Consider the following 21,192-nt stretch of genomic DNA (forward strand, 5'->3'; position numbering starts at 1 on the left):
AAAAAAAAAAAATTGACAAAAGAAGATTTCAAAATTTTCAAATATAATTTGTAAAGTTCAGTTATATTTATATCCACACGTTGAGTTTTACCAGTATTTTTACGTTGACCAAAATAATGGTGTCCACCCACTTCACGCAACAGAAACCCTTGTACAAAGCAAATTTATATACGGGATTAACATTTTTCAAATTATGAGAATCAAAGCACAGAAAATTCAAGAACAATGCACCAATGTATTAAATTTTCTAGAAATACCTGAAATTGTTAACCTCTATTCGTTTGAAAAATTATCATCGTTATCCCTTATCACAAGCTTATTCTCTAAAGGCGTTCTTAGCAATAAATGTCTTCACTGTTCTCACGTCTTAGCTTTGCAATAATTTTCTGTCTGTCATGACTCAGATTTTGATTAGTTTAAGATTTCGTAGGATAAGGTTTCTTCAACAACTGGAAAAAACGTATATAAATACAAACAATTAGTTAAAAAATATTGTTATTCGGTACACTATCTTTCTCCTCCAACAAGTCTATCTATAGACACAACATTATTACAACATATCAAATCTAAACATTTCCCTTTCTCATAAAGTTTTACTTACACAACCAAAAATGAGAAGTAAATGTCTTCTTTTACTGTTGCTCATTAATTTGGCCTGCATTGGAGTTCTCGCCAAGAACCACTCTTCGAGACCTAGACTAAGAAGAAATGATTTTCCAGAAGATTTTATTTTTGGATCTGCGACTTCTGCATATCAGGTTTAGTTCTTACTATATATAGATAATTAAGTATATTGTTTTATTTTATCCTTTTGTTAACATTTTCCCCATTTGCAGTGTGAAGGTGCTGCTCATGAAGATGGTAGAGGACCAAGTATCTGGGACACCTTCTCTGAAAAATTCCCAGGTTTTTTTCAACAATAAATTGTTTGAATCTCTTTAAATATTCAACACTCAAATATCTTGAAATGTGGTTTCCTATTTCTTGATTTTACATTGGTATTCATATGAAAAGATCTGGTTGATGATGAACAATTCAACATTATTGATCTCTTTTTCCTGAAATTACATTATTTAATTTTATGTTTTGTCTTCTTTTCAGAGAAGATAAAGGATGGTAGTAATGGGTCCATTGCTGATGATTCTTACAATCTTTACAATGTATTGCCTTCTCAACGCAACAAAAGGTCAAATAAACATTACATTTTTTTATTCATGAAATATTTTTGGAAAACCAGGAAGATGTGGATTTGCTGCATCAAATTGGCTTCGATGCTTACCGATTCTCAATCTCCTGGTCACGAATTTTGCCTCGTAAGATATTAAGATCCGAAGAAGTTATTTTAGAGAGTTTAAATATTTGTGAATGGATTAGCTGTTGACTTTTCTTTTGTTTGTCAGGTGGAGATTTAAAGGGAGGTATTAACCAAGCTGGAATCGACTATTACAACAACTTGATTAATCTACTTCTGTCTAAAGGTAATAACTATTCTCTCTATCTCAGTTCTTGGTGGAATCTTGGTGATGTCTAGGTTCTTGAAAATTGTCAAGATTCGTCCAAGAACGATAATTAATGTTTGTTTCGTTTGTGTAATGTTGTAAATGTGTTAGGAGTGAAGCCATTTGTCACACTTTTTCACTGGGACTTACCAGAGGCACTTGAACATGCTTACGGTGGCTTTCTTGGATCAGAGATTGTGTAAGTCGTTCATTCGACATTAGTCACGTCACAAAGATTTAAGAAAATTCTTCTTTGACGTTGTGGTTGATCCTTTGCTAATGAAACAGGAATGATTTCCGAGACTACGCTGAACTCTGTTTCCAGAAGTTTGGAGATAGAGTGAAGCATTGGACGACGTTAAACGAGCCATTTACGGTGGTACATGAAGGTTATACAATTGGTGAAAAGGCACCTGGAAGATGTTCCAGTTTCACTAATCCTAAATGTTTTGGCGGTGATGGTGCCACGGAGCCTTACATCGTCGGCCATAACTTCCTCCTTGCTCATGGAGCCGCCGTCAAAATCTACAGAGAAAAATACCAGGTATGTTTGCCTTGTTTCCGAACTAGACTAGACATTAATTTTCTTAACACTTTACTCTATTAAAACGGTTTCGAATTCCCTTTTACATTATAGAAAAAATTTGAAAGTTTAAGATAAATAATTAGACGTTCTAATAGCCTTTTTATGTTAAAAATAGAAGAGATAACTTTAGTGACATATTTGTAATACTGCGACAATCTTATTTCAAGTTTAAGATTAATAACTAGACGTTCACGTATCCATATTAGCAGATGGACTTTTAATAGTCCAATCTGTTTACTCTGTTTCTTTACCACGGTTAAAGTATTATTTGTCTCAGTTGGACGGTTGTTAATTGTGACTGCGTTTTGCTCCTAATCTTGTGTGTTTGCAGGCGATTCAGAAAGGTAAAATTGGTATCGCCTTGAACACAGTATGGCACTACCCTTACTCAGATTCCCATGCTGACAAATTAGCTGCGGCTCGAGCCACGGCCTTCACCTTCGACTACTTCTTGGAGCCAATCGTCTATGGTAGATACCCGGCCGACATGGTCAATTATGTGAAAGGCGGTCGTCTTCCTACATTCACACCAGAAGAGTCCTCCATCCTCAAAGGATCGTATGATTTCGTAGGCGTTAACTATTACTCATCTTTTTACGTCAAAGATGTGCCGTGTGCAACCGAAAACATCACCATGAACACCGATTCTTGCGTCAGCATCGTTGGTGCGTGAATCATATGGTTCTCTTTTACATATAAATTGACCATTAATAATATTATTATCAAAATTCATAATATTTTCTATGTTGTATTAGGTGAGCGAAATGGAGTACCCATCGGTCCAGCGGTACGATTAATCTATTCACCTTAATTTAGTCAATAATTTAGATAAATCTCCCAATCAAATCAAAGATTTAAATGATAGTCTACGCCAATACTTCGAATATATATCGTAGGCCTGGGCGTTTTTAACTCAACCCGAAGTACCTACCTAGACCCGAACCGGAAAAACCGAAACCGAATCCGAACTGTTATACAAAAATATTCGAACGGAACTTATGAGTTTAGTACTTTGGTGTTTGGTTATAATCAGAACCGAACCGACATCCGAACTAGGATCCGAAGATATCCGAAATTAATTAAATATGTTAAAGTTTTTATATATTTAAGATGATTTAGATATTTTAGGATATTCAAAATATTTTTTTAGTTTGTTTTAATTGTTATTTTGAATACTTTTTAGTTAATTTAGATAGTTTAACTAATTTTTAATTAGATTTGTAAACAATTTATATATTTTGAAAAAAAATTGTCAATTTTTAAGGTTTAAAAAAAAATATTTTTGGACGATTTTAAACATTGGTTACATCCGATCCGAACCGAACTCGAAAGGAACCGAACCGAAACCGATCCGATAATTAGTAAAACCCAAATGGTACTTCTGAGCATAACACCGAAAATCCGAATTATCCGGACCGAAACCGAACGGTCCACCGAACGCCCATGCCTAATATATCGTTTTAAAATTTGGATAAAAAACTAATGTTATTAGATAGATTTCTTACTTTCTTTTTTGTAGTATTGAAAGTGTGATTTTTAGACATTGAAAAAGAGTTGTTTATCTAAAAGAACAGTGGTTTATCTGAACATATGTAATGATTTCTGTAATCTATGGTCTACTTTAGGCTGGGTCGGATTGGCTTTTGATTTACCCTGAGGGTATTCGTGATCTTCTACTACATGCCAAACTCAAATTCAATGATCCTGCCTTGTATGTAACAGAAAACGGTAAATAACATCTAGAAAATCTACTTTTAAAATAACTGAATTTTTATAACTAAAAACTAGTTTAGACTAATATTACTTTGTTCTGCTCTATTTTTTAAAATCATGTAGGAGTTGATGAAGCAAGCATTGGAGAAATCTTTCTTAATGACGACTTGAGAATTGACTACTACGCTCATCACCTTAAGATGGTTAGCGATGCAATCTTGTAAGCTCTCCCTTCCCTATCACATATATAAGCATAACATAGTTTCAACTGTTTTGTTTGCCTTTCTATAAATTGATAATCACGTTGAGGACTATATTTACATAAAATTATAGGATGGGGGTGAATGTGAAAGGATATTTTGCATGGTCGCTGATGGATAATTTCGAATGGTCGGAAGGATACACGGTTCGGTTCGGACTAGTGTTTGTGGACTTTGAAGATGGACGTAAGAGGTATCTGAAGAAATCAGCTAAGTGGTTTATGAGATTGTTGAAGGGAGAGTATAATGGGATGAGGCAGAAGGTGGCTGTTATTTAATATATAATTCATGAGCTATTTATTAATAAATATTGATGTAATCTACTATTTGTACCGTTCCTTGTTTGGGGGGGATTCGTTTGACGTTGCTAAATTTTAATATTGGAAAAAACTTTGATAATTCTGAGCGTCGGATAGTTCGAAATTAAAAACATTGAGCTCATTACAAAAGTTGGGAAGTTTATTCACTGCTGAAGAAAACAGAATGGAGTTAATATAATAGTCATATCAAATGGATAATAAAGATAATAAAGCCATTCAACATGAGATTCATGCATGGACTATTTTAAAAAAAAAATCCACATGATTTGTGTCTATCCACGTCAGTCATGGATTTAATTTCTTCTGAGAACTAAATTTTATCATCTATATTATTAAAAAAAAAAAGAGAAGTACCATTTAAAATTTCTCTTTAGTTTTCAAACTTATTTACATTTTTATGCCACTGATTAATTACTAAGCCGTCTATTTTAATTATTATCTTTTTTCTTCTATTTTATTAGCATTTTTCTAAATTGAAGTACAATAAATCAAGTGTCATTTCTTTCAGAAACACTTCCTATAATCTAGCTAAACATTAAATTATATTTAATCAATGCCAAAAATATAAAAATGATGTCCATTATTGTGGTTGGTTATTTCTAATTTTGGTATAATTAACTATTTCAAAAAACACAAGAAAATGTTATAAAATACATAATATAAAACACAAAATGTAAATGATATATTGCATTTTATATCGTATAAATCAAATACAATCATAGATAACAATTTTATTTTACATTAAAAGTTTGATCCATAAAAATACATCCGCACGAACACACAAATCATATTTTAAAAATATAGATGATAATTGACGTATCAAAAAATAAAATAAAAATTTCATTATTAATTAGAAATTATTTTGTTTAAAAATGCTAAAAATTATTTAATACAGATAAATTTTAAAAATATATATTAACATTTATAAAAAAGACAAATATATATTTTTTAAAAATAAAAAAAATACATGCGCGGATGCGCTGGTCAAGCTCTAGTTAATTGATTAATTTGGCCTTATCTTTTGGTCCAAGTTGTTAATATGGTAGACCGTAACAGATGATCGGTCCACCCTCTAACATTAATCAAAATATATGCAAAATTCGGATCATGCAGTGTGGTAACCAGTCTATTAAAAGTGCGTTCCTCCTGCGGTCGACCAGATCACTATTCGTGTCCACGTTACACGACTTTTGGTTAATTAAGATAATAAATATGATATTTGTTTTGTTTTATAGGATGTGTTATTTTGAAACGATTAGTAAAAATTTGCTAGTTGCTTCATACCCACTGTCCCTCCACCTGCTCTACTTATGCAAATTATCAAATCCAATACTCTCTTATAAAGTTTTTCACAACCAAAAATTCGTATAAAAAAGTACTTTTATCAAAAGAATAATGAAGAGTAAAGGTCTCCTATTACTGCTGCTCATTACATTGGCATACAATGGAGTTTTCGCCAAGAACCGGTCCTCAAGACCTAGATTAAGAAGAAATGATTTTCCAGAAGATTTTATTTTTGGATCTGCAACTTCTGCCTATCAGGTTAGCTAGTTCTTCTTATTTCTTCTAGTTAAAAAAATATGTTGTTTTGTTTATCTTTTCGACTTTGTAGTGTGAAGGTGCTGCTCATGAAGATGGTAGAGGACCAAGTATATGGGATACCTACTCCGAAAAATTCCCAGGTTTTCCTTCTTAATTCGAAACCCTAAATGTATGTTTTCAAAAGAAAAAAAAAAACTAAACGTTTTGAATCTCTTTAAACATTCTTACAATCATATCAGAAAATTGATTAATGATGATCAACCACTTTGTTCCCTTTTATCTTGAGACTAATTTATTCAATGAATGTTTTTTTTTTCAGAGAAAATAATGGATGGTAGTAATGGGTCCGTTGCAGATGATTCTTACTACCTTTACGAGGTATTGCTTTCTTCACCTAAAATAGTCAATCATACATCCAACATTACACATTGTCTTCATGAAAAAATTTCGGAACACCAGGAAGATGTGAATTTGCTGCATCAAATTGGCTTCAATGCTTACCGATTCTCAATCTCCTGGTCTAGGATTCTGCCTCGTAAGATATCGATCGATCATATTTTTGTAAGAGTTGTTAGATTCTTGAACACTAATCACGTGAAGTGGTTAATTAGGTGGGAATCTAAAAGGTGGAATAAACCAGGCTGGAATTAACTATTACAACAACTTGATTAATCAACTTCTGTTGAAAGGTAATACTAGAGGACTTTTTGCGTTTAACGAACCATTGATGTTTAGGATCTTACCAAAACCCTTGAAAGTTGTCAAGTCTTGTCAAGAACGCATCACATAGTGTTCTCTCTTTTTTTTTGTTAAATGTTATAAATGAGTTAGGAGTGAAGCCATATGTCACAATCTTCCACTGGGACTTACCAGAGGCACTCGAAGTTGCTTACGGTGGCTTCCTCGGGGCCGAGATTGTGTAAGTCGTTTATCTCTGTAACAATACTTCACAGAGATGAAAACAGAAAGGTTATGTGTTTTTTGGGTTGATACTTCGGTAATGAAACAGGAATGATTTCCGGGACTATGCGGAGCTCTGTTTCCAGAAGTTTGGAGATAGAGTAAAGCATTGGATGACGCTAAACGAGCCATTTACAGTGGTAAAACAAGGTTATCTAACAGGTGAAAAGGCACCTGGAAGATGTTCTAGTTTCACAAATCCTAATTGCCTTGGTGGTGATGGAGCCACCGAGCCTTACATCGTCGGCCATAACTTTCTACTCGCTCATGGAGCCGCTGTCAAAGTCTACAGAGAAAAGTACCAGGTATGTTTATCCTATAATCTATAGATATATACACTCTTTCTACTTAATTTGTTTAAGCTATGTTACAGAACCGGTTATGGGCACTGTCGAATGAAATATTCATATTTATCTTCAAATTTCAAAAAGCTATTATACATTTATCGCATAATATCCAGTTATTGATTTATTTTATATTAAAATTACCCTAAAATGTTTACGGTCCTTTAATTTCAGATCCGGCTCAGGATATATATTACATGTTACTGTCCTTTTCCCCTCTGTTTCTGTTATTATATATTGTGCTATAATATGTTTTTTGAATGTACTGTGCCTACTCTATTCCAGATAGTTCAAGTTTTTACAGCATTGTAATTAATCGTATCTCATGACCAGTTATGAATCTCAATTTTGGTTACGAAACCCTCATAAAAGTTTCAATAGTATAAATCATATAACTGTATTTTACTCACAATATTGTGTCCACAGGCAACTCAGAAAGGTGAAATTGGTATCGCCTTACAAACAGATTGGCACTACCCTTATTCAGATTCATATGCTGACCGTTCAGCCACAGCTCGAGCCACTGCATTCACATTCGACTACTTCATGGAGCCTATCGTCAACGGTAAATATCCAACTGAAATGGTTAACCATGTGAAAGATGGCCGTCTTCCTACATTCACACCAGAAGAGTCCTCAATGCTTAAAGGATCGTACGATTTCATAGGCATTAACTATTACTCATCGTCCTACGTAAAAGACGTGCCATGTGCAACTGAAAACATTAGCATGTCCACTGATTCCTGCGTCATGGTCATAGGTCCGTGAACCATATGGTTATTATACGCGTATAAGTTTATTTCTCTATTTTCTTTAATGAATTCGTCATATTTGTGTGTGTGTGTGTGTGTGTTTTATCACGCGTGTGTGTGTGTGTGTGTGTGTTGATATTGTATTAGGTGAGCGAAATGGAGTGCCTATCGGTCCAAAGGTTAGATCATTCTTTTAATCTTTGTTTAGCTAAGAATTATATAAATCTCCTGATCAAATTAAGTTTTCCATGATATTTAAGTCAATGATTCAAAAACGTATATATATGATTATATTTGATCATAGTTAACTATTATAATTATTCAATAAAGTACATAACTCATATGTAATGTGATAGATAGTGAGAAATGGTTTTTACTTAGTATTTTCTCTCTCTCTCTCTTTCTCATTTAGTAGTTTATATGTTGAATTGACATTGTTAATTAAGCATGCGTTTACAGTCTTTGGACGTTAAAAATGAAAAGTAGTTGTACATTTAACATGTCTAAAATCTTATAACTCATCTCAGGCTGGATCGGATTGGCTTTTGATTTATCCTAAGGGTATTCGTGATCTCTTACTATATGCAAAATTCAAGTTTAATGATCCCGTCTTGTACATAACAGAAAACGGTAATTAATAGTGTTTACTATATATATACACATATATTAAGCCATATTAAACTTTTCTGAGCATAATAGTTCAGACTAATATTCTTTATCCTCTCTTTCTTTAAATCACGTAGGAGTGGATGAAGCAAACCTTGGCCAAATATTTCTTAACGACGATTTGAGAATTGATTACTATACTCATCACCTTAAGATGGTTCAGGATGCTATCTCGTAAGTTCTCCTTTCTCGATCACATTCATGAACACGTAGTATTAGGAGTGCCTGATCGGTTAAAATGATCCAGTCCAAACCAAAGTTCTATAAAAAACGAACCAAATGATCATAATATGTTCTATTTTTTTGACAAATCTAACTTGAAAATAATATAAAAACTAACTGAAACCATATTTATAATTGGCGGAGCTAGAAAAAGAAACCAATGGGGTTAAAAGTTTATATATATATATGAATTTTGCTAGATATTAAAAAAAAATGGTAAACCATTTTCCAGAGAGAGAATGTGAAAGCAGCGTTAGCCACGCGCTGTGGAAATCTGGTGTGATGCGGATTCGAACTCGGATCCTTTGGAAATCCACGAACGCATTGACCATCCGACCACAGACACGTAGTTTTTGCTAGATATGAAGGGGGTCAAAATACTGGAACTCAACCAATTAATTTAGATATATTACAAATTTATGCTTAAATTTGATTAATTCTTAAAATTGATATGGGTCAAATGACCCCATGCTTCTTAGCTGGCTCGGCCAACGAAAGTTTGATTCAAATGAAATGTAGGATGGGAGTGCATGTGAAAGGATATTTTGCATGGTCGTTGTTGGATAACTTCGAGTGGGCGGAAGGATACACGGTCAGGTTTGCGCTAGTGTTTGTGGATTTTGAAAATGGACGTAAGAGGTATCCGAAGAAATCAGCTAGGTGGTTTAGGAGATGGTTGAAGGGAGACTATAATGGGACTAATCAGCAAGTGGCTGTTATTTAGTAAATCACGGGCCTCTATATTGAAAAAAACAAGTCGTTTTTATAAACTCTATTAATGTTACCAGCTATAGCATGTGTTATTATCCGGATTTGAATTATGCTTCGCTACTGATTTTTTTTTTATATTCCTATACATGCTTATGATTATTATATAGAGCTAAACATCCTGGTCAACAAAGGAATTAACGTAAGACATGAGAACAACTACAAACATCCAGGTCAATTTGTAGTTGTTGTTCTCATCTCGTTTTTGATAACTGGACATGTCACAAAACTTGATGAATACTATTTTATTTTTCTTTCTTAGACACTATCATCTTTTCGTAGGGAAATTAACTTTACGTTCCGTGAAAAATCAAAATTCTATATATCCAAGTTTACTATAATTTTTGTTCCTGCAGCTGTCATTTGTATATGTTTTGATTAAAAAAAAAACATATCTTGCATTCACTGGAAGGATTGTTTTCCTATTTTTAATTTATTTGTTTCCTTCAATGTTTCATGCGCTTTTGTTGTCCGATTTTGATTTCGATATCTTATGAACCTATTTTTGTTATTAGACTTTGTTTTGGGTGTTTCATGCATCTTAGGATACATGCATCAAAATGCCCAAAAAAATCGTCATGTGAGGAATGGTCCTACCATAGTTAAATAATATAAATTTGAGTTATATTTTGGCTATATATCATACACATTATTTCATTTTTCTTAGTTCAATTTTACTAGTAATATATAATTTGGGTAACACCTTAGATATATATATATATATATATATATATATATATATATATATATATATATATATATATATATATATATATATGACTTGAAAATATAATAATAATTTAGTGAGGATATCTATTCAGAAAGGAATATGAAAAGTATATATATTTATAAGCCCATCTCTTTATGCTGGAAATTTAGTTGCTCCTATACAAATACATAATTTCCTAAAAAGCGAACATGTCACTGCCAAATAAGTGTTCTCATCTCTTTTTCATAGGATGTGATAAGGACTATTGCTCACATCTTTTTCGTTTTTAGTGAAACTTAAAATGTTATAATCCTCAAAGGCCACTATTTTCTATACAATATGATCACTCAGTAAAAAGGGAAAAAGGAAATCACATCATTGCTGTTTTCTTTTCATGTTACCAATTACATGCTCAAATTCAATGCATTTGTAATCAAATATGTATATATATGACTAAATTTCGAAATTTAATTTTTATAAATAAAAAATATATTGAGGCATTGGTGTTTTATTGCAAATTTGCTCTAAATCCTTTTTAAAATTTATCTGTTTTCTATTAGAATAACGAAAGAGAATGGATAATTCCATTTTTTGTTGTATTTTCTAAGTTTAAATTAATGAAATGTTAGTTGACAAAAAAAATCAATGAAATGTTAAAAAAAAATTACTCATATCTCATTCATGCCACTGAGATTCAATAGGCTAGTGGTACGCTCCCCCGTATCTTTGGACTTTGGCACTAAAGGAAAAGGAGTTTTGGACAAAAAAAGGAACGGAGTTCGACTCCAATTTGAAATTGAATTTCAGTGAAAATTAGTTTCCACCATACGTGGAATAAAAATTGGAGTTAGGCTAGTGGCGAAGTTTCCACCATACGTGGGATAAAAGAAAACTAGTTTCTGTAAAATAGCCAGCCAATAAAACTAAAAAGATACCAAATATTAGCATGGTTTTTGGATAACGGTGACACGTACTATTAATCAAATGAAAGTATTTGTATTCACAGAAATATATTTTCCCATTAAATAACCGGATATTAATATATTGCAGACATGGCTCAAAAGTCAAAATTTCATGAAAATGTTTTTTTGGTATCTATTCAATTAATTTAGAGTCTTATTTCTATCTATTGTACAAAGTCTATGTTCGACTAATTATAGATTATTAATATGTCTTATTTGATATATTACTTTAATCAATCAAAAATCTAATCTATTAAATCAAACATGATGTTCTGAAATATATTCTCCTAAATCTCCCCTTTAAAATTAAAATTTGTCAAAAAAATATTATTGTTTTAATTATTAAACTCTATAAATATGGTTACATTTTATTATTATATAGATATCCAAAAAAAATTAAAAGGAATTAAAATAGTTAAAATATGTTAATTAATTCTGCATAATAAATTGTTTAGTGAGCGTGATAATAAAACAAAGTATTTTATTAAACTCAAATTAGTAACATATATAATATATATTTGTCAAAAATAAATGCAGATTCGAATCCCATATTATCAACATACAAACCCTAACATTTGCAATAATCTTCTGTCGATTTTGAAAATTAAAAAAAAATTGAAAATTAAAAAAAAAACATATCCAGCGTTTTAAGGCGGGTGATTTCCTAGTCTCCATTAAATCTAATCTATTAATTTAGGGTCCTAAATTTATCTACTGTTGAAAGTTGTCATTTAAATTTTGGACTCTTTCATTTTTGTTAGAAAGCTACTTAATTTATGGACCATTACAAATTTGTTATATCTAATTATTATTATACACTACTAAGATTAAAGGACCGGACAACTAAAACTAAACCAACATTAAATCTATTAAAACTTAACCAATCTCATTATCCGAAATTAACAATACAAAAACAAAACTCACGGTTATCTACTATTACATTAACAATACAAGACCATAAATAGACCTCATCTTCGTATAAATGATCATATTTCCTTCTCTTGAGATCATAAACTGCAACATGATTCATCAGATTACTTAATATTTTTGTCCATATTTCATCATAGTACATGTTCAAAAAAAAGAGAGTACACTATAATTTGTCCGCTTGATAGCAAACAATGCTTACTGCTTGGTTCTTTCTTACAATGACGAACATTTAGTATGAGATCACTTTCTTTTCTGTTAAACTTAGAGAAACCAGCCAATATGAACACAATGGTTACAGTTTATAAGATTCAATCATATAGAGATTATATCATGATCATCTTTTATGTTACATAAGTTTTTTTGTTTATCATAAACCACTACAATTTATACACGTGTCTTTTTATGTTAGATTAGTTTTTTCGTAACAAATAAAGAACATTAGAAACATGTTATTAAGAATAGGTTTCATCAAATCTTTATTACATGTCTTCCAAACAAAAAAAACCACAAACATTTTAATTAGATTTCTTTATTTTGTTATTCTGTTATATTTGATAAGAAGATATATAATTTTTAAGACTTTTTTCCTTAAATTCTGAGCTATCTATTTATTAATTTCCAATCTACATTCGAAATATTATATATCTTAACTTTTTTATAACAATTTCTACAAAATATAGAAATGAGAATATGCCATCGATCTTTCAAATATGTAAATCAGAATATCCGATCCTAACGACACTCATTATACCTAATTATTTTTTGGTATCAAGTCTAGGGCTGGGCATAAAACTTGAATCCGAAGACCTGACCAGAACCCAATCCGAAAAATAATACCGAACCCGAACAAAAATTTATTAAATATCCTAACGGGTTCAAAATTTTGGTATTTAAAGAAATAAAACCGAACAAGATCCGAACCGAAATATTTCGGGTACCCGAATGTATCTGAAATAGATTTATAAACCCATATATTAATTATTTTTAGATTTAATGTATATTAATAACATTCAAAATATATATAATACTTTTAAGTTATCCAAAATACTTGAAATTATATACAAATGGTCAGTAAATATTTAAAATAGTTAAACTATACTCAAAACACTAAAAAATACTTAAAATATTTATTTATTTTCTATCCAAATATTCAAACCAAACCAATTTATATGTTAAGTTTAGGTATTTTAACATATATTATTAAAATTTATATGTAATATTTTATTTTGTTAATAGATTTTGAGTAATTTTAAATATATAATGAATTTTAAATTTTAAAAATAATTTAAATGAGTTATTTGAACCTAAATCGAACCCGCAAAGATCATAACAGAACCCGCAAAGATCATAGCCGAATCCGAACCGAAATTTAGAAATTAAGTACCCGAATTGGGCTGAAATCTTTGACTCCAAAAACATAAAATCCGAATAGATCCGAACCGAGCCTGAATGGATACCGAACGTCCACCCTTAACCAAGTCAGTATAAATAATATTCCAGCACCTAATACAATACCACACTTCACATTCAAAAACTTGGACTCATATGGCTATATCTTAAAAGTAATTCTTTACAATATTTGCGTCAAATATGTCAGATCTTTTTAACAACAAAAATAGTTACAAAGACAATCATATTAATTTGTTAAAATAGTTTAATAAAATAGTTTAAATTTTTTTAAAAATTTATTTATAAAAAATCGAAATTACATTTCTAAATCAAAATATTAAATTACAAACGCAACATCTAACATTAGAAAAAAAACACCATGTACAACATTAAAAATTTGTGAATAGAAAAATAAACATGTACATGATATTTTGTAACAACAACACAATTCAATATATCTATAAAATTTATTATGTAAAAGTCAATTACATAAAAATATTATAGACATATAATCTATTACTAAATATGTATAAAAATTCGACAGAACAATATCCGCGCACAGCGCGGGTTTATATCTAGTTTGGAATATTAAATTACAGGGTGATATTTGACCAAAAAGGGTTCAAGATAAGATTAACATGACTCAGCCCAAAAAAAAAAGAATTAAAAAAAAATCCAATATGGTCTACGTTATGCATAAAGCCGACAATAGAGCGAACGCGTAAAGAGGTGGAACATTACGTACACGTGAAAATGTAACCGTACCTCGGAGTACATGCAGTCTTCGCAGACGCAGGATATGTTAACAGTGAACGAATCCACGATTTTAACTACATTCAACGCCAAAATCAGCTTAGACGCATATATAGCATAGGCATATATACATATCTGAATCATGAAGAGACAATGGTGAACGTTAGCAGTGATCACGGGCACACATTCAGAGATGATGATGGACAAAACAGCTCCTGACATTTAGTTAGTAGTACCAAAATAAGTAAAATCTAAGGACCAAGAATGGAATCTTGACTTATTCTGCATAATAGTCTTAAACTGGAAAGAAATCACCGGGAATATATTAGAAATACTATCAGATATCTCTTCATATGATATATATGTCCAAATATTTCCACGTAGATGACGTCTATTACTGGCCGAGGAAAATCTCTATATAAGAAAGACGAGGTAGAGTAAATCTCTCTTCAATACACCACTTTGAAATCTCAAAACAAAAATAAAGACTAAACCAAAAATAAAAAAGAGCGATAAAAATGGCTAGGGGATATCGTTTTTTCATCATCCTTTCGGTAATCTCATTGTTTGCAGAGACAATTGATTCTCGAATACTAGATCGTCATAGTTTTCCAGATGGTTTCATTTTTGGAACGGCTGCTTCTGCGTATCAGGTGATTTTTTAATGGGCAAAATTTCATGTGATTTTATCAATCAATATTATTATAAAATCACAATTTGATAATATCATTCTGTTATTCAATATTTTAACGATAAAACTCTTCTGAAGTTCTGTATTTTTTGCTCTTAAATAAAATTTTGACACTAAATTTATATTTCCGATATTATTGATGATCACAATCTATTGGTTATAGGCTGAACATTTTATTCGTTAAATTTGATTCGATTCGTTATTCATTTTGATTCGATTCTAAAAATTTGGATATCCGTAAGTTTTTGGAGCAAACCAAATATTAAAAATTAATATCTATTAAAAATGAAGCAAATCACAAATAATAAAATTTCCATGGTCGGATATTCCCTGCGCTCCGGTTTTTCTACAAATAGAAGTATATCTACAATTAAATAGAGATTTGTAAGGGTATAATTTATATAATTATTATTTTAACATATAATTTTAATAATTTCATTTATAAAATTATTTATAAATGTATTAAATTAAGAAACAAATATAAATATTGATAAAAAAAATTCCAAAATTTTATGTTTTATAAAAGATTAAATAATTTTAAAAATTTACGGAACATATATTTTCACTAATTTTTCACCTTTTTGTTTTAAATTATGTAAAAGATCTTTTTTGAAAACATAATTTTGCAAGATTTTACTTGTATTGAACAAAGTGTACGAATATCCTCGTAAACATCCGTCCGCAAAAATTTACGGATATCCGTATTTTTTGAAACAAAACATATAAAAAATCAAATATCCGTAAACTAAGAACCAAATCACAAATACTAAAATTTAGATTATTTTCCGCTCCGTGCCACTCCTAATTGGTTATACTAAAGAAAAACAAATAGTTTGAACGTTCAATTTACAAGGGTAATAAAATAATGTTCAAACTATTTGTTTTTGTTTAATTGAAAAATGATTTGAATCAACATTACAAAACATATGCCCTCTTTTTTACCTTGTTTAAGAAACAAGTTAGAACGTAAACTTTAATTATAACACATCTGCACTTATGGATTTGAATGAGAGAAAAAGTTGTTCGAGTTTCAATTTTTACTACGAGGAAACGCAACTATTTTATTGGGAAATTACATGTTTATCACTTTCATGATATCACTTTTCATTTTTACCACCACTAATGAGACATTTTCAAAAATACTTTATTCATTAAGTAGCAAAAGACTCTTATACCTTTGTTATTTATATATATATAATAAAAAAAAAGTAAAAAAAAATGTAAAAAAAAATGTAAATTTTTTTTATGTTTTCGAATTATACTTTTTCAAATTCGAAATTTTTTATAAAATTTTTTTTTTGAATTTTTTTCGAATTTTTTTTTTTTTTTTCAAATTTCTTTTTAAAAAACAAAAATTATGTTTGACAACTATTTTTTTTTTAATTTATATATTTTTTAAGTATTTATATATTTATTAGAATCTTAAATTTCACATTCCAAAAACCCTACCCCACCCCTCAACTCTAAACTCTAAGTCTAGATTAGTTAACCCTAAAAGTATAATTGTATTTTACTCTTCATTAAAAGTGAGTGTAAACATGAAAAGTTGTACTATGAATGTGATATTTGTGGCAATTTCTCTATTTTATTTGCTGACGTCTAAAGACTATGTTTTGTCATTCCAAAATAGCTTTCGCCTTTTCTATTAAATTAATGTTCTTTTTGGTTTGTTTTTATTTATACAGTACGAAGGAGCAACATCTGAAGGTGGAAAGTCTCCAGCTATATGGGACCACTTCAGCCGCACTTACCCAGGTTTGTCCGGAAACCATAATTTGCGGCCGGATTTGATTAACACTCTTTATACGTACGAACAAGACCATATTTCAATTTAATTATTTGACTGAAACTAAAACCTTTGACTACAGAGAGGACCAAAATGCATAACGCGGATGTAGCAATTGATTTTTATCACCGTTATAAGGTACGTTCTATAACCAAACTCCTCCATTCTAAAACACGTATCAGTAGCTAGAATCATTCTTATTATAAATCTAACTATCATATCTTGTGAAGTAAATAAAGTAATATTTTCATGTCTTCTCTACTTTGTAGTAACAAGTTAAAATGTAAATAACGTTTCATGTAAGTTAATTTACTTACGTAAGAGTTGGTACGTTGTATTTGGACCCGTATATAGTTATCGTTTTTGCTTTGGTTGATTTAATATTATATTGTTTCATTATATGACTAACGAACAAAAAAAAACAGGATGACATCAAGTTGATGAAGGAGCTAAACATGGACGCTTTCAGATTCTCAATCTCGTGGGCCAGATTAATTCCCAGTAAGTTTTTTGGTTTTATTGATAGTTATATTTTCATTACTATTAAACTTTTTTTGTCACTCATACGAGTTATTTATGTGGTAAATTCCCAATTATCTACAGGTGGAAAGCTAAAGGATGGAGTAAACAAAGAAGGTGTACAATTCTACAAGGATCTTATCGACGAACTTCTTGCTAATGGTAGGATCATTATTTTACTAGTAAGGTTAAATTTAATAAAAGAAAGATTATAATTTAACACAGTAAAAATGATCTTATGGTTTAACAAACGTGCAGACATACAACCTTCAATGACACTATACCACTGGGACCATCCACAATCTTTGGAGGACGAATATGGTGGCTTTTTAAGCCCTAAAATTGTGTAAGCCTAGTTAAAATAAATATAATATACTAAATATACCATTTTAGTTACATATATGATTGATTTTATTATTTTATGACTCTTTTTAATCAAAAACAGCGAAGATTTTCGAGATTTTGCAAAAGTTTGTTTCGAAGAGTTTGGAGATAAAGTTAAAATGTGGACAACGATCAATGAGCCGTACATTATGACTATTGCGGGTTACGACCAAGGTAACAAGGCGGCTGGACGATGCTCCAAATGGGTAAGCGAGAAGTGTCACGCTGGTGATTCGAGTACTGAGCCTTACATTGTTTCGCACAACGTTCTTCTAGCTCATGCCGCTGCAGTAGATGAATTCAGAAAATGTAAAAAGACTTCAGCTGATGGTCAAATTGGGATAGTTTTGTCACCAAGATGGTTTGAGCCATATCATTCTGACTCTACCGATGATAAAGAAGCAGCTGAACGAGCTCTTGCTTTTGAATTTGGATGGTAAGTTATCTAAACAAAACAATTTAAAATAAATATGTTTACATTCCTCGTCAATATGTATTAATCTTGATTATCTGTGTTTATAGGCATCTTGATCCAGTGATTCATGGAGATTATCCAGAGATAGTAAAAAAATATGCGGGGAAAAAGTTGCCTTCATTTACCGTGGAACAATCAAACATGCTGAAAAAATCATCAGATTTTGTTGGAATAAATTACTATACAGCGCGTTTCGCTAGTCACCTTCCTCACATCGATCCAGCAAAGCCTCGGTTCAAAACTGATCATTACGTCGAATGGAAACGTACGTAAACATTATGCTAATTCTTAGATGGTAAACTAAACAATGTTTATATCTTTATCTGTAACAGTGACTAACCACAGTGGCCACATCATCGGACCTGGGGTACGTGCTTACTTCTTCTTTATAACAATTGATATCTAAATGAACAAACATTAGATATCATCCTTCACCTTCCTCACATCGATCCTACGATTTGTATTATTTTTCTCTTCAGGATGAAAGGGGATTAATATTGTCATACCCGGAGGGCTTGCGGAAAGTTCTAAATTATATCAAAGATAGATACAACAACATGCCGGTCTACATTAAAGAAAATGGTTAGAAAACTTTTTTTTTTGGTGTAAAATGGTTAGAAAACTTCTTTAGTATTTTATTCTGTTAACTAGAAACTCTGAAACGTTATTAATTATTTGTATATGCTAATTAGGAATATGAATGTAGACGTAATTACTCATGACGTTGATTATAAATTGCAGGAATCAACGAAAACGACGATGGTACAAGGCCAAGAGAAGAGATTCTTAAGGATACATTTAGGATTGAGTACCATGACAAACATTTCCAACAACTTCATAAAGCTATAGTGTTAGTTCTTGATCTTCCTCACAATCTATATGCGTTTCAATTTAAATCATATGTTGTTATTGACAAAAGTTATAATCTGGTTACAGGGAAGACGGGTGTGACGTAAGAGGATATTATGCATGGTCATTGATGGACAACTTTGAATGGGAACATGGATACACTGCTAGATTTGGTCTTTACTATGTTGACTTTGTCAATGGTCTCAAACGTTATCCAAAAGACTCGGTCAAATGGTTTAAGCGGTTCCTTAATAGATCGAACGGAGAGACTAAAGAAGTGAAAGAGGTGTCACATGAGAAGTCACGTTCTTATGGAAATAAGACTTTGCATGAGCTTGTTCAAAAAAAAAAAAAAAGACTTTGCATGAGCAAGTAAGTTTTGATGAATCAGCGGGATTTTTTGTATCTTTCATGGCGGCGAACCAATCCACGAGAGATGAAGAGCAAAATCGATGTTCATTTGATTCTACTTATCCAACGTCAATTTATTGATTTTAGAACCCTTATGGTTGAATATGTGCAAACATTTTTCAGAAGGAAATGAAAGAATATAAATAGTATTTTATTTCAATTTTTAAAACAACATACGTCTTTTGGGTAATATTTCATACTGCTAGCAAATTAGTCATCGTACCACAACTTCAACTTTTTCCTATAGTAAAAGGTTGGATCACATGATTGATATGGACCATGTCACATGGTCTAGTTGTGGCTTTATGAACACTTATATCAAAGTCAAAAACGACACAAGCAATAATGGGAGAAAAAACTTGTAGCTTTCTACTTTTTTTCTTTTGTCAACAAAACTTATCCCTTGTTCAAAACACTGGATCAAAGTGGAAAACGAAAGCAAACGATCCGAGGTACTACTATTAAGTACACCAGAAACAAACAAAGTAGGATCTATGTTTTTTACTTTTTAATAGATTTTGATTTTCTTCCGTTCAGGTAGAGCCAAACTCACTGCCCTCCAATTTTCGAAAGTAGGGAAACTGGTCCTGAATCGTGACCAAGTGTCTCTCTTTCTCTATACGATGTGGCAACAACCTATTGGCTGACGTATTTTAAATACGTTTTCATGCAGTATAGAGTATAGACGTGTAAATATCAGAGAACTCAGTTTTGCGTTTCTATTTTGTATTTTATTGAAAACGTAGAGTACTTTGATTAATCATTTATTTTGATTTAGCTAGCATACAATACTTGAATTAATTACTTTACAGCTAAGCAAGCAAAAATATATCAAACTATTTTTTGATAAAGTTTATTTCAACTTTTTTTTACAATTATTTTTAGTCGTGGTGGAGTTAGGCAAAGTAGTATGATCAAAAGAAAATCTAACACGTCTGAGGTCTGCCAACATTTTGTACATATAATTAAGAAACATATAATTCGAGATTAGCTAGAGGGCTACGCTACGCGTCGAGACGGTGATGGTTTCATCAGAACTATTTGTTGCTGAACAAATCGAGTACACCGGCAGAAACAAACAGTAAGAGCAGAGGATTCACCGGAGGTAAAGGCGGAATCTCAGCTCTACACAACGGACACGTCGTCATCTCACAAAACCATGTATCGATACAGTCTGTGTGGAAACAGTGACTACAAATCGCCAATCTCCTCATCTTGTCTCCTTCCTCTGCCTCTTGCATGCAGACGGCGCAATACGGCGGAGACAAATGATCGTTCACCGTCTTTATCTCCTGGCGGCTGCGGAACGTGAAGGTGCTGTGGCGACGCCATGGACGTGTGACGAACCTTAGGAGGAGACGAAGAGAGAAGACGGCGAAAATGGAAACGGTGATGACTTCGCAGAATGTAAACACAGATTGAGCTAACATCATTCAAGAAAAAAAACAGGGTTTACATTGAAAAAGGAACAAGAAGCTCTTTTTGCAGTGTATATATATTAGACTTATTCTTGAGTTCACCCCCTAGGGTAGCCAATAGGATTGTGTTATTTCATATTCAAAATCTTTTAAAAAAGGAAACAAAATATTTTCTCAAGCTATAAGTTATATTATATTTTTAAAATAAAAAGGTAAAAATAAATAAATTAAAAAAGTAGTAATTAAAAAATATATATTTTAACGTCCTCAGCAAAATACTAAAC

The 21,192-nt window shown here is 31.3% G+C and overlaps 4 protein-coding genes across 8 annotated transcripts; 3 read left to right on the forward strand and 1 right to left on the reverse strand.

The window, feature by feature from the left end:
- The first annotated feature begins 453 nt into the window (after positions 1-453).
- Positions 454-4,457, forward strand: LOC106368407 (beta-glucosidase 16). Of its 2 annotated transcripts, XM_013808363.3 has the most exons (12): positions 454-758; positions 837-906; positions 1,102-1,160; positions 1,238-1,313; positions 1,401-1,478; positions 1,611-1,698; positions 1,788-2,043; positions 2,417-2,750; positions 2,841-2,872; positions 3,711-3,813; positions 3,922-4,018; positions 4,132-4,457. In XM_013808363.3, the coding sequence occupies exons 1-12, from the start codon at positions 612-614 to the stop codon at positions 4,334-4,336; spliced, it is 1,545 nt and encodes a 514-aa protein (XP_013663817.1). In that variant the 5' UTR covers positions 454-611; the 3' UTR covers positions 4,337-4,457. The 2 variants fall into 2 exon arrangements, with proteins under 2 accessions (XP_013663817.1, XP_013663818.1); XM_013808364.1 differs by lacking the exon at positions 1,102-1,160 and having other exon boundaries at positions 709-758.
- A 1,037-nt stretch (positions 4,458-5,494) lies between these two features.
- On the forward strand, positions 5,495-9,734 carry LOC106368405 (beta-glucosidase 16-like). Of its 2 annotated transcripts, XM_013808361.3 has the most exons (12): positions 5,495-5,920; positions 5,991-6,060; positions 6,240-6,298; positions 6,380-6,455; positions 6,532-6,609; positions 6,752-6,839; positions 6,930-7,185; positions 7,651-7,984; positions 8,124-8,155; positions 8,504-8,606; positions 8,720-8,816; positions 9,384-9,734. In XM_013808361.3, the coding sequence occupies exons 1-12, from the start codon at positions 5,774-5,776 to the stop codon at positions 9,586-9,588; spliced, it is 1,545 nt and encodes a 514-aa protein (XP_013663815.1). In that variant the 5' UTR covers positions 5,495-5,773; the 3' UTR covers positions 9,589-9,734. The 2 variants fall into 2 exon arrangements, with proteins under 2 accessions (XP_013663815.1, XP_013663816.1); XM_013808362.3 differs by lacking the exon at positions 6,240-6,298 and having other exon boundaries at positions 5,871-5,920.
- A 5,078-nt stretch (positions 9,735-14,812) lies between these two features.
- Positions 14,813-19,650, forward strand: LOC106368404 (beta-glucosidase 30). Of its 3 annotated transcripts, XM_048741321.1 has the most exons (13): positions 14,813-15,028; positions 16,752-16,821; positions 16,935-16,990; positions 17,278-17,353; positions 17,456-17,533; positions 17,630-17,717; positions 17,817-18,191; positions 18,278-18,495; positions 18,563-18,597; positions 18,710-18,812; positions 18,972-19,080; positions 19,167-19,416; positions 19,449-19,650. In XM_048741321.1, the coding sequence occupies exons 1-13, from the start codon at positions 14,894-14,896 to the stop codon at positions 19,569-19,571; spliced, it is 1,716 nt and encodes a 571-aa protein (XP_048597278.1). In that variant the 5' UTR covers positions 14,813-14,893; the 3' UTR covers positions 19,572-19,650. The 3 variants fall into 3 exon arrangements, with proteins under 3 accessions (XP_048597278.1, XP_048597277.1, XP_013663814.2); XM_013808360.3 differs by having other exon boundaries at positions 14,814-15,028; positions 19,167-19,650; XM_048741320.1 differs by having other exon boundaries at positions 17,278-17,533; positions 19,167-19,650.
- Positions 19,651-20,241: 591 nt separating this feature from the next.
- Positions 20,242-21,081, reverse strand: LOC106365069 (RING-H2 finger protein ATL5). The gene has a single exon (XM_013804524.3). It carries the CDS (start codon positions 20,921-20,923, stop codon positions 20,528-20,530), a length of 396 nt encoding a protein of 131 aa, XP_013659978.1. The 5' UTR covers positions 20,924-21,081; the 3' UTR covers positions 20,242-20,527.
- Between the last annotated feature and the right edge of the window lie 111 nt (positions 21,082-21,192).

The sequence above is a fragment of the Brassica napus genome, chromosome A9 (genome assembly GCF_020379485.1).
Source record: "Brassica napus cultivar Da-Ae chromosome A9, Da-Ae, whole genome shotgun sequence".
In the NCBI taxonomy this organism is placed as follows: Eukaryota; Viridiplantae; Streptophyta; class Magnoliopsida; order Brassicales; family Brassicaceae; genus Brassica; species Brassica napus.